This window comes from Taudactylus pleione, unplaced genomic scaffold, assembly GCF_031769625.1.
Source record: "Taudactylus pleione unplaced genomic scaffold, aTauple2 ptg000180l, whole genome shotgun sequence".
NCBI lineage: Eukaryota > Metazoa > Chordata > Amphibia > Anura > Myobatrachidae > Taudactylus > Taudactylus pleione.
The window spans coordinates 161245-175351 of NW_028284582.1; the positions used below are offsets into that span (position 1 = coordinate 161245).

Here is a 14107-nt window from a genome sequence, read left to right on the forward strand (position 1 = left end):
TTGCATAGCATGCCAGTGCAGCCAGCTGGTCTTCCTCTGGCACAGTCGCGCCTCATCAAACCGTACAATCCCCTTTCACCCCCTGGCATTCTAAAAGGATATCAGTTCTGTGTATGTGCAGAATGGACTTCCACCTGCTCGCACAGCCCCTGGCAGTGACGTTGGGGTCTCTGACCCCCAACATCACATGCTGATCTTGCACCCCAGAATGCCGCGATTGGCATTCTGGAGCGCAAGTGGCGATTACAAAAGTGCAACTAGGGCAACTTCAGTGCCCCTCTGAGCTTGACAGCTTCCAGACGTATTTTGTTTTCACTAACACTGTTAAATACATTTTTAGACATATATTCTTGACTTAAACAATAATAATCATAATAATAAATAATAATAATAAAAAAATACTAATATTTTTAAATGGCATTTTTTGCAAAAAATAATCATCAGTTAAGTGATTAGAGCTGGGTATTTCCGCAAACATGAAATAAAAAGCTTATAATTTTCATCCATTATGTACAGGGAGCCATCACCCATGGAATATAGGGCACATTAACATAGTTACCACCCGCCCCTGATTTGCAGGGAATGTATGAGGATGTTTTTGTCCCTATAATATAGGCCCCTTCAAGGTCTCTTTTTCAATATTTACCACCAGCATAATACAACTTTTCTTATTTTGCATGCCAGATGCAATTCTTACCAGATATGCTTCCTCTCCAAATCTTATACACCAATATGTATTACAGAGCAATACTTAAAGATTAAACTTCATAAATAAAAAAATAAAGTACATTAAAATGTAATTAAATTAAAACGAAATGAGTGGCCCCATCTAGGCTGAGACAGGCACACGCCTGACGTGCTCAGATACAATCTGGCCCCGGAAGACGATTTCCAAATGTTAGAAACTGGTCATTACTCATCGGCAGGCTGACTCGCGCGTCACACGGTCCCTTGATGACAGGACCAGAGACAGACCGAGTACTATAGAAGAGATATAAATGTCATACCTTAATTTCAAAGATCGTAACGTCAAATCCACTGATATTGATTTTCTCTGGTAAATACTGTTCCGGATTGAAGTAAGGTATGTGACGGTAGAAAACTAGTCTGTGAAATGAACAGAAAAATATCATCATATCTGATTACACACAGATGTATAGCATCAAGTCCAATGAACCAAGCAGTTTCTTGAACAAAACCTATCATTTGGGCTGGATGTACAGATGTGTCCCCATACACCTAGCCTCAATACGCCACGCCGCACGAGACGTTTGGCGTGAGTGAGCAGTGACGAGAACTGTAGCAGCTCTAAGTAATTTTCACTCGAAAGTGCTTTTAGCCACAATGCAACAAAACCACTAAATGAGACTGCACTATTTGATATGTAACACGTGTATATCTGTGTGCGTCCGAGTCTGAATCAGTACAACGGAACTTGTTGTGAAAAAAAACAGAATCATAGCACTTTGTATACAGATTCGGGGGTTTATTTACCAAGTGCGGGGTTCTGCAACCTGACCCTTCTGATCGTGTTTATGCCTAAAATTTAAAGAGGCAATGATTTTACTAGCAAAGCACGGCTAGTAACAGCATTGCCTTTTTAAATATCGTGAATAAACACAATCGGAGTCGTCTGGTTTTAGAACCAGACGCTTCGTAAATAAACCCTTCACTCAGTCGCACACAGATATACAAGTGTTGTTTATCAAATTAATCAGTGCAGTTTCGTGAAGTGGTTTTGCCGCATCGCGCTGCGACTAAGAAGCGCATTCTAGTGAAGAAGATGCTCAGCATGCGGGACTTGGCGCGCCGAGGAGGACTATTTGGCGTGACTGAGGCGATAGTGTATGAGGACACATCTGTATTGCTTTGTGACAACACTGCTCCATATTCATTAGGCTGGCTATAGTCTGAGTGTTGTGCTGGTCTCTAAGCAGGCCTCTTCTGCTCTATACAGCCCATACCATGCTACCTCATCTATCCACGAGAGATTTTCACTCTGCAAAACAATAGCCACCAATCACTTACACTTCATGATTTGGAAAAAGGATACCCCAGAGACTGTGTCTCTATTATATTCTAAGTCGCATGCAATACTGCTGTTCACAGAGTTAAGCCATTTTTTCTCCACAATCTCCACTAATTATCATACTGATTACATTCAAAGAATATTACAGTATTACAGAAGTTATCTATTCAATATTTCTGATCATTTTAATCGGTCCTTTAATTTGCATATGCCTGTTCCTTAAGCCTCAATATTGCCGACAGTTACGGTTAAGTTGCAGGAGGGAAGTTAGGGTTAGTTAGGCACTAGGGGGAGACTTTACTGACCTCCGGAACTGCAGCAGGATCAGCCGGTACTCACAGTCTGTTGACCACCAGGCCTGGAAGACACCGCTGGACTGGCAGGAACACTTTGTTGACATTCTAATCATGTCAACATTTCATCAGTGTCGGCATATTATGAATGTTGACAAAATACACCCAACCCCTCCTGTAACTGCGACACTACAATGAACTATCTGATGAAATTAGGTTTGATTCCCACCTTAATAAATCAGACAGGGTGATAGACGCCCTGAGCCATAGCAACGAGAGGTAGCAGAATGCCAACGTCATCGGCATGGACATTTTCCAGTCACTCTTCCTTGCGTCCACTTTCTTGTATAATCCTCCATCTAAAGACCCCGAGCAGACAGACCAGCCGCTATCTGTACATACGGAATAAATTATGAAATATATTTATTAAGGTCAGCAATGTCTGCGCATTGTATAGCGTGGAGAGGGCATTGCTGTTCCTGTAGGCAACTTAGACACTATGGCAGCGATTTAATTAGATGCGTTGCCCACGATGTAGTATGTACATCAGCCACACTTACAGTAACCCTAGGAGGCTGCAAACTAAAATGAGCAAATTATTGGTGAATATAGGGTGCTTAGGGTTCCGTTGCTGGAGTTCTCTCGCAGGCATCACTGGCAATTAATTAAAAACATAGTAGATAATACACGTACCTAGAAATAGTTTAAATGAAAGTGTCCATTTAGGGGGTCATTCAGACCCACTCGCGAACGGCAGTACGCTCGCAAGTGGGTCGATGTTCCCCACTGCGTATGCGCACGACGGAGGGAGCTCCGTCATGCGCATGCGCGTGACCCGGCGAGCGAAGGACTTTCCATCGCTCCGGGTCTCGCACCAAAGGGGACGTGCTGTCAATGTTGATTGACAGCACGCCCCCTTTGGTGGGCGTGCCGGGGGCGTGCCTGCCAGACGGAGGCGTTCCCATGGGAACGCCTACCGTCTGAAGCCGGCCCCACTGACATCACTAGTGATGTCAGTGGGAGTGATTTTGGCTCTGTTAGAGCCAAAATCACTCCAGGGCTTGTGGATGGGAAACCCGACCGCAGGGTTTCCTTCGCAAGTCCGATGGTCGCGATGGTCAAGACCATTGCGACCATCTTGTTGGACGCTCGTATATGCTGTGGGTGGTGACCCACAGCTATACGAGCGTTCAGGAGGACGCTCCATTTTAATGGAGGAGGGCCCTGATTCAGAGCGAGCGCTCTGGTCAGAGCGTCCGGCTCTGAATCAGGCCCTTAGTCCCAGATTGCTATTAATGTATATGAACCAATAGACGTACCATAGTCTGTTGTGTTTGGCTCTGAGGCACAGAGACCACAGCTGCCGTCAGACATCCCTTTTCCTTCAGTTTCTGAAGCTTGGGTCACACTGAAGACCTCCGGCTCACTGTCCAGCTCGGACGAGACAAAACTGGTCTCTGATACCTATCACAAAGATCAAGAATGTCAGTGCTGGATGACAACATGTACATAAATCAGAGACACATCAATACTCAGCTATACGTACCTGCCGTGATAGCTGACTCTTGGACGCTGGTATTGTGCAGTAAGCTTGTTTAGTCTTCTGAAGGTATCGCCTCCAGAGATTACACATCACGAGATTCTGTTGTACATAAATCACAAACATAATAGGATTTTATCCTGGGAAATGTTCTTTGCTCAGTTGTGTCAATCACACTGTTACGACAGTGAGCACACTAAAGGCAGGTCGTGATGGTCACCTCTACTCTCATATTTTTGGACCTCTGATTTCCGGCCACTGCCCTCCCCTAATTATAGTCATAACCATTCCTGGTGGGTAGGGCACAAGCTAAAAAAAATTTTTTGCAAATAGTTTATTAAATATCAATAAAATACAATAAATTTCAATAGGTACAAAAGCATTGACAAAAGGAGTTTGGTCAGGCCTCTGGTCGTGAGAACTATAAGGATTAGAGAAACAGTGGACAGAACCCAATAGTAGTAAAGCTATTTAGCAACTTACACCTATTATGTAAGTAAGCAAACAAATAAAACAACAATGGCAACATCTGCTTGTCTGGAGATAAAATAGAGGCACAGCGACATGGAAGGAAATGCCATTGTAGATGATGGGGTGTCATAGTGGGGTAGACTGGGCAGGGAGGAGAATATAGGGGCCTGGGTCTAGCCGGCACAGGCTATGTTATTGTAGGAGGGATAGAACACAAGGATATGTTGGGGAGAGGTACAGGGGGATAAGGCGGACAGCTACTAAATAAGACAAGTCACCCTGGAGGGCGAGATATAGTTATACCTGCACAGAAAACAAACGAAAACCCTAGAACAGAATATTATTACATATTCATCAGTAAACAGCAGTAAGATGAATGCAGCAGTAATACAGAAAGGCCTATTGAAAAAGCTCCTGAATAGGAGTGAAACTAGTGGATAGGGGCCTCTCTGTATTACTGCTGCATTCATCTCACTGCTCAAATACAAAAGCACGCACACCGCGCTGGTGAGAAATAAATAGAAATTGGTAGAAATTTAATATAGGCAAAAAATATGCAAATGAGATGGTAATAAATAGGACATATATCAAAAATAAACACATAAAATAACAAAAAATAAAAAATGGTAAAAAGGTGAATAACTAGCAGATGTACAAATAATAATAATGGTTGTACTGGTTTGGAATCAGAAATGACGATTCCTACATGGAAAAGTTCCAGATGAGCATATGAAGGATGTTTTGACACACTTGGCTAGTTAATCCATAGTTTTGAAATTATGTAACGCTTGTCTGCAAACAATGTATCAATTAAGATGTCCACAATAGTAGTAGCAATAAATGGCTTTGGATGCTTGGAGTGTTAACCCCGTCGGGCACACAATGCCGAAATAATTAACAGTAACGGCCAGTTCCAAAGGTCTCAATCAATTGCAAGGTATGAAATAATATAGTGTCTCACCGGCTAAGCAGTGTATCGCTGACCAGGTCAGAATAACTCAGAGACGCGCTGTCTCAAAGATCCGGTGCAGTGGCTATCCGTCCGGCTACATAGTCTGGATACCTGCCGGAAACCAGGGTCAAATGAACGCTGAGAGGAGATCCAGGTGAATGATTGAGCGCGGCCGCAGCTTGTGGATTCTCCTCGCGCCGGGATCAAACACTGCGCGCCGGGATCAGACACTGCGGACACTGGCAGCACTTGGCAGGAACAAGTTGCTGGACAAGACGCTTTGAGTAGGTAAGGACAGCAACGCCTTTCGTCCCATTCCTGGGACTTTTTCAAGCTTCAGTGTTGTATTCAAGCGCTAGGGTATTTTCTTTTGTCTTTCATCTCACTGCTCACCATGATCTCCTGTTTGCCCGGCTGCGGACTTGCCATCATTCTAACTTACAGGGGACTGGCTGCTCCTCCCTCCCTGTGGGCAAGCATCAGTGAAGGGTGTGGCTATTAGCTGAGGTCCTTGCCACACAGATGACGTACAACCAGGCTTGCCATTCATACCAGCTGATATCTGCGCTACCCCTGCGGCTGCAGCGCTGTAAGATCGGGCACAGTGAGACCCGGCGTGGGACAATCAGTGCTGCACACTATTTACTCACTACAAGTGTTATATGAGCAGCCGTATATACAGCTACTATACTTTTTAATTTGAATACAGCCCGGCATCAGAGTCTGTCCACTGGGGAATATTCCAGTGGAGAATCATACTAACTAATCATATGAATCGCTGTGATATTATACTATTCAAGTGACATCCTATTAGTACTGATCCAGCATATTCATTGCTCTGTGGAGAACATCTATGGAGATCTGACTGGTTATGTTCTGGTGAGCAGTGATCACTATGAGTGCATAAGCCATACACCTAATAGGATACATTGTATTTACATAGGTTTGTGACTTTGTTACTAACTTATCCATTAGTGGCAGCAGTATTGGGAATGTACTACTGATATTAATAATCTTATATTGTATGTGTTTTTGATATAAATGGTTTTTTATATATAGTCAGCAGAAGCCTGTATTTAATTTTTCCATCATACACCATCACTTAATATATATTTCTCTCACCATTGCAGCTTTCTTCCTTGCTTTATAGTAATTACTATGCATTGCCAGGTGGCTACTGGCATTAAAATTAGCAGCAGCACATGATGAAAGCACAAAGTGGGGGGACAAGCATAAAAACTAGCTAAATAGCCTTCTTAGGGGTCTGCAAGGATGGGTGAGGTGTTTTTAGGATTGCAGGTGCAAGCACCAGGTGCGTTTTTTCACTTTTTTTTAAACTTCACTTTAGAGACTTTAAACCATGCTTGCACTCATTTTCAAGTACCCCAAATGTGACACGACTACTTATTTTCACACAAAAAAACTTCTTAATGCCATTCTTCTCCACTTTTACAAGGACGCTAATAACAAGAATTTATAACAACTTCAGTACCCCAAATAGTTTTATTAGGGCTATTGGGACACTACTACATTGATCTCCAATGTCAGTACATATTTTTGGGGGGTTCAGACTGATTTATCCAATCCTGATAGTACTTTCTGCCTGTTCCGCATTCGCCGCTTGCCATTTTCGCCTGTTTAGCAATTGAATATGGCAAATAGCGGGGACGCGCACAATAAGTTTCCGAATCCTAAACACGCGATGTTGGAGAAAAGTCCGGCAGGGGAAACTCTCTCGCCGATGCAAAACTAATTGTATACCGCCCTAAATAAATTTATTATATATATATATATATATATATATATATATATATATATATATACACACACATACACACACTGGTGGCCAAAATTGCGGACACATTTTGAAATTTGAATGTTCTTCAACTGTGAATGCTTATAAGAACTGTTTCTCTTCACACAGTGCAATGATTCATATATCAAATGAAAGGAAATTTAATGCTGAATTCAACACAATAAACAGAGGTCAAATATTTGCATTACAAGGGAAGTTTTGCTACTTTCAGTCAGACAAAGAAGCACAGATGCGTTAGATTCAAGAACCGGATTGTAGTAACAGCTACTACCAGCCAATCGGCATCGTCGTTCTGAGGACCAATCAGCTGTCATTTATGAGCAGGTGCAAGGTCATGTTCACAGGTGGGAAAGGTCAGTTTGGCTGTTACATTTTGCAGAATAAAGTTGGTTACTGAAGTGCAATTAGATGTTTGTGTGTATTGTTTAGTTCTATTGATGGTGTAAAAAATAAATACAACAATGTCATCCAGGCAAAGTGGTGACTGGTCACCCAGGAAGAGATCCAGGATTGTGGTGTTACGTGAAAATGGTCTTTCGTATGCAGCAATTGCGAGAGAAGTTGGTGGGAAAGTGACAACATCAGGAGTACGAAAGTTTTGTTTACGCTCTCAGGAAACACAATCTATACAAAACAAAGAAGGAAAAGGCCGGAAAAAGTGCACAACAGCTGTTGATGATAGGAGAATAAAACGAATTTGCGTCAGGGACAGATGGATGTCATCTGCGGCCATTAGCAGTGACCTGAGTGCAACTGGTGTTTTTATCAATGCAAGAACAGTACGGAGAAGACTAACGGAGGTTGGCCTAAAAGGTAGGATTCCCCGAAAAAAGCCATTGCTGAATAAAAAGCAGTGGCAGAAACGAATACAGTGGGCAAAAGAACACATTGAATGGACAGATGGTCAGTGGTAAAACAAGTCATATGGAGTGACGAAACTAAGATATCGATATTAGGCAGTGATGGGAGAAAATATCGGAGACGTCGCATCGGGGAAGAGGTACATCCAGATTGCATTCAAGCGATAACAAAGAATCCTACAAGTGTTATGATCTGGGCATGTATGACAGCAGATGCTGTAGGCCGCCTTTATGTCATAGATGGCACACTGAACAGCAGAAAGTACATTGACACTATCCTACAACCAAAATTTCTACCTTCTAATCAGGGATCTTTTTCCAGATAATGCCCCATTTTTTTCCAGCAGGATTCAGCTCCCTGCCACACTGCACGGATATGCAAAAAGGGGTTCACAGAGAATGACATACAGGTGCTGGGATGGCCAGGAAACAGCCCAGACCTGAACCCCATAGAACATTTGAAGTTCAGTTTGAAAAAAATGGTACATCTGAGGCATCCATCCAATAAAAGATAATTAATTGAGGCTATAATTGTCTCTAGGCACCACTTAATAAAGAAGGAAGATCTCCAAACATTGGTTGGCTCAATGCCACGTCGCTGTGCTGCTGTCTTGAAAAATTAAGGATACCCAACCAAATACTGATAGGACAGTAACATCATAAGTACACAGGGATTTTCACCCTAAGTGTTGTTTTCACTGCATAACTTCCCTCGTAATGCAAATATTTGACCTCTGTTTATTGTGTTGAATTCAGCATTACATTTCCTTTCATTTGATATATGAATCATTGCACTGCATGAAGAGTAACAGTTTTTATAAGCATTCGAAGTTGGAAAACATTCAAGTTTCAAAAAGTGTCCGCAATTTTGGCCACCACTGTGTGTGTGTGTGTGTGTGTGTGTGTGTGTGTGTGTGTGTGTGTGTGTGTGTGTGTGTGTGTGTGTGTGTGTGTGTGTGTGTGTGTGTGTGTGTGTGTGTGTGTGTGTGTGTGTGTGTGTGTGTGCGCGCGCACATAGCCAGTGGTTGTCTAGCGCCAGGTTTCAGCAGCTTATGGTGCATACACACGGTCACATATGTCAGATGAACGATTTGCCAACGATTGAACGATTTCAGCCTGTATTATGTATTAAAATTAATGAAATCGACCAAATCTGACTGCAAACACATCAGATGTCAGATATCGTTATCTGACAAACGGGAACGCACATCGTTCATCATTGCCCACGTGTCAGACTTTTCTTTCAGATATGAACGATTTTTAAAATAGCCATCGTTCAGATCTGAAGAACAATCTGGCCATGCGTATGCACCATTAGGTGTTATAGACAGCTGATTATTCTTTGTGCAATCTCATAAATAATAAAATTATTTTCAAATTACCTTAACTTGAGGGTCCACTCCCAAAGCTTGAAGGGCTTCAGCTTGTTTGAGCAGTATTAACTGGAAGCCTTCACAAACGTACCACTCCCAGCTGACTGTTTCTGAAAAAATTAAAAAGGCAAACATGCTGATGGTAAGTACTGGAGTTAGGGGGAGGATTAGGGTAAGGCACTAAGGGGGGAGGGTCAGATTTAGGCACTAGGGAGCTAGGTTAGGTTTAGGCAGCGGGAAGGAAGGGTTAAGGGAAGGAAGGGTTAAGGGTAGGGAGGGGGTGTGGATACTGACAGACAGGTGCCGGTATCCTAATCATGTCAGGATGCCGGCATCAGGTTTCTGACTGCCGGGATCCCGAGCCCCAGTACCCTGTACCCAGCCCCTAGCAACATGCGTCACAGAAGGTCCCTGATACCCCACTGATAAAGACCATCCCTGCATCCTTTTAAAAGAAAACATATGTGGACTATGGCCCTCATTCAGAGCCACTCGCTAGCGGCAGTACGCTCGTTCCGAGCGATGTTCGCACATCTGCGCATGCGTACGGATCGTTATACGCATGCGCGAACCAGTCAGTGCGGCCGAAATTCATGTGCTCGCAAAATAGCGAATGCCTGCTATTTTGAGTGACAGAATGAGGCGTATGTAGGTGGTAACAGGGGAAGGTGCTTGAAAACGGGGAGTGGAGATCCGAATGCAGGCGTGCTTAAAGGTCAAAACGGGCGTTTTATGGGTGTGCATAATTAATACAGCAGCGTCATTGACCACGTCACTGGGTTATTTTATAGCCAGAACTGCTCGCAAGATTGTGGTGGAAAAAACCAACCACAAGAATAGCGAGCAGTTCATACGCTGGTCGATGTACTCGATTAATCTAATAAATAGCGGACATGACGTATGGTACGTGCGGCCAGGGGGCGTTTTTAACAAATAAACGAGTGTATGTTTTGCTCGCTCATTCAGACTTAGAGGTGTGAACAGACTGCAATTTGCGAACTGATCATTTGAATAGCCACCCCTTGTTTTAGAACGAACGACCGCAAATAGCGAACGGCTCTGAATCAGGCCCTATAGTTTAATTGTCAATTCTACTTTTTTCATTTATGTGAGAAATATATTTGTACAATTCATTCAAATCTTATGTCATTGTTATTTCAAATCTGGTTTATAGTACATTTATATATAGCGGCCTCTAAACACTTTGTCTAATAGCAATTATGGCCCTCATTCAGACCCACTCGCAAGTGGGCGTACGCACGTTCGCCGTACGTAAAAAAATATTTAAATTCAAGCACTCGCTCGTTTTTTCCTACGCAGCTAAAAATCCGCCCCAAACTCAGGCGACCCCTCCTCTGACTAACGAGCGTGCCAAATAGCGAGCGTACATCCCCGAAATGGCTTGAAGGGAACGCACGCACAAGTACAAACCGGAAGTGGGACTGTCAGATTCCGATTACCTGCTCGTTTTTTTGGCCTACCTCCCTCAATCGTATCATGCCAATCAATGTATCAATTAGCTTAATTGTTGTTTTTTTTTCAACACAATGCAATAAACTTTAATCTTGTCCGTGTTTGTATTTGCTCGCAGAATACGTACGGCTGAAACCTTCGCTTTTATTGTTCCAAAGACATGTTAGCCCCAATTAAACAATTGTTCTATTTGTTTGTCTCCCCACAATTTTTCTGTGGTTCATTTCTTTATTTAAATTTGCTTACGCATGTCACTGCATCAAGCCTATCATAACTCTCAAGAGATTTGTGGCCCTGTCGAACACATGACTCATACACTAACCAATAGAATTTGTCCTGTTAATTTCCCAAATACATTAGCCAATCAAATTTTTTTGTGGTGCTTTATTAAAAATATTTTGTCAAAAAAACACCATTGCCATCATGAGATCCGCCGCATTCACCAGGCGCGAACTGCTGGTGCTGACGGAGGTGATGGACAGGAGGATCACCAGTCAGCCTCCACCCATCTCCAATAGGCGCAAGCGTTCCGCATATGCGGAGGTACGTCGACGCCTGCGCTCCTTCGGCTCACGCCGACATATTGGCCAGCTGGAGCGCAGGTGGTTGGACCTGCACCGGCGGACGCCCCGCTTGCTGGCATGCTTTCGCATGCAGATTGCGGAAAGTAAGTGTTCTGGACTGTGGTTTTCAAGTTTATCTTGTGGGCCCTAACTGCGTGTGCATGTTTTCATATCTGTCCTATTGAGTCATTGTAGTCATATCTGCATGTGCATGTTTTCATGTCTGTCCTATTGAGTCATTGTAGTCATATCTGCATGTGCATGTTTTCATGTCTGCCCTATTGAGTCATTGTAGTCATATCTGCATGTGCATGTTTTCATGTCTGTCCTATTGAGTCATTGTAGTCATATCTGCATGTGCATGTTTTCATGTCTGTCCTATTGAGTCATTGTAGTCATATCTGCATGTGCATGTTTTCATGTCTGTCCTATTGAGTCATTGTAGTCATATCTGCATGTGCATGTTTTCATGTCTGTCCTATTGAGTCATTGTAGTCATATCTGCATGTGCATGTTTTCATGTATGTCCTATTGTGTCATTGTAGTCATATCTGCATGTGCATGTTTTCATGTCTGTCCTATTGTGTTTTTTTTTTTTTGTTTCCTGTTGAAACTAACAACAATTTTTTGGTCATTTTTTAGGGGCACAGCAAACACTACGGCGGCATCGCCACACAAGACGCCGGTCCCGGCCCCTCTCTCCAACCCCCAATTCCTCTATTCCCCCCTCCTCCCCAGACCCTGTGGCCGAAATTTCTGGCCTACTTCCCCTCCAGCCCAATTCCCCCTCTCCTCCATCCGTCCCTCCTCCAAATACCCCCTCCCAGGATGGCGAAAACATCTTGCCCCTCGGGTTGGGGAATGTAGCCACCTCCGAGGTGGTCCAGGGAGTGGCTTCTGGCTCTCTCGTTTTGGAGAACGGTATGTTTTTAAAGTTTATTTTGGACACCACAAACTGTTTGTATGTAATCATGTGTCGTCCCCATTTTTTTTTTCTTTTTTTCGCCTTAGGGTATTTTTGGGGGTTGTCTTTACCTGTTCCTGCTGATGTCACCATACACATATCACACCTGTGTGCCTTTTTTTAGGGCCCTTGTATTTTTGGCATACGACATTTTGGGGTTCTGGGTTTTATCCGTGTAATTTATTTTTGGCCCACAAGCTTGTAAGTTTGTGTTTGCTTGTTTTTTGTTTTTTTACAATGTTGCTTCATTATCAATTTATTAATCCCCAAACTTTTGTCACCCACAGAGGAACAGAGGCGTCGGGAACAGATTGTGAATTGTGTGGGCCGTATGCGGGAGCAGGTCACCGGGCTAATGCAGGGCCTTGACCATCTGTTGGTCCTCCTTCGGAATTAGTTTTTTTTTTTATTTTTTTAAAAATTGTTTCTTAATAAATCTGATTAAAATCAAGCTCTGTCTCATGCGTTTGGAGTAAATCCAAGATTCTTTACACTGACATAAGTAGACTCTTCAAGCAAGGTTTGCCCCAGAAACTCACTACAGATTGTGTGTTGTATTTTGAATGCAAACAGGCACAAGAAACACCTCCCAGTACCAATGTCATTTTCCTTTTTTGTGGTGGTCAACATGATAGTTTACACCATTTTTCAGGTTCCTATTTGGTGGCCAAACTGCTTAGGACAATCTTACGAAGGCAACTGATTGTACACGATTCCTTGTTGTGTTGGTTAGTACCCCGAAAACATATTACATTTTAGCTCCACTTGCTTCATTACTGGGTTACCCCTTAGGTAAAATTAACGTTTGGGATTTTGTTTACACTTGCTTCTAACGTGCCCAAAAAGGAAACAAATTACACTCTCCAAATATTTATTCACAACAGAAATCAAAATACAAAGTGGTCACTCACAAACAAAACACACAGTGATAATCAGAAAAACTCCACATACCAAAAACACTAAACAAACACACAACAAATCAAGAACTGGTTGACGAAGGTCCATGCCCACATGATTTCACAAATATGGCGTTGCAATATTGGTGTCAGAATATATTCCCGAAGTTTCCACAGAAAGGTTTTTGAAGGGTAGCAGGAAGTAGTCATCGTGGGAGTGCCAAAGATTATGCAAACAAACAGAAGATGGTGCAAGAATTAATATAAAAAAAGATGAACGTTAAAAAACCGTAACACATTGGGTATACACACTGTTGTTTGATCAATAATTACCTAAAATATCGGGCCACCACATCATCGCGTATGGCCCCCCCACATACTGACCTCCGACCAACCTCGGGGGGGCCATCCTCAGGTAAGGCATCCTCTGGCTGCATTGGAACACCACTCCTTATGGCGATGTTGTGATAGATCCCACACAGGACCACAATTTTCGAAACCATATCCGGCAAATACATGAGCTCGCCACCAGAGCGGTGGAGGCATCTGAATCGGCCTTTTAAAAGGCCGATACAGCGCTCCACCACTTGCCTGGTGGCTGTAAGTGCGGTATTAAACTCACTTTGTGGACCTGGTGTGGGAGCCAAGTAAGGAGTGAGCAGCCAGGGCATGCAAGGGTATCCACTGTCTCCTGTGAAAAAGAATAGACAACATCAGGATCACTGTGTATCAAGCTTAACATTGTTATGTACTAAAGGTCTACACTTACCCAGAAGCCACGCATCACCAGCTTGTAGGTTGTTTAATTTGTGCCATATCCCTGATTGCCGGATGACGAAGGAGTCATGTGCACTTCCTGGTAATTTTGCATTCAGGG

At 43.1% G+C, this 14107-nt stretch overlaps 1 protein-coding gene across 1 annotated transcript in view; it reads right to left on the reverse strand.

Moving 5' to 3' along the window:
- Positions 1 to 14107, reverse strand: part of TAF1B (TATA-box binding protein associated factor, RNA polymerase I subunit B) — a 101464-nt gene that overhangs the window by 72680 nt on the left and 14677 nt on the right. The window contains exons 4-8 of the mRNA XM_088476005.1: positions 9344 to 9444; positions 3869 to 3964; positions 3642 to 3786; positions 2552 to 2714; positions 1008 to 1107 (exon numbers count right to left, since the gene is read on the reverse strand). Coding sequence (XP_088332131.1) covers positions 1008 to 1107; positions 2552 to 2714; positions 3642 to 3786; positions 3869 to 3964; positions 9344 to 9444 — 605 coding nt within the window. The remainder of the gene's footprint in view (positions 1 to 1007; positions 1108 to 2551; positions 2715 to 3641; positions 3787 to 3868; positions 3965 to 9343; positions 9445 to 14107) is intronic.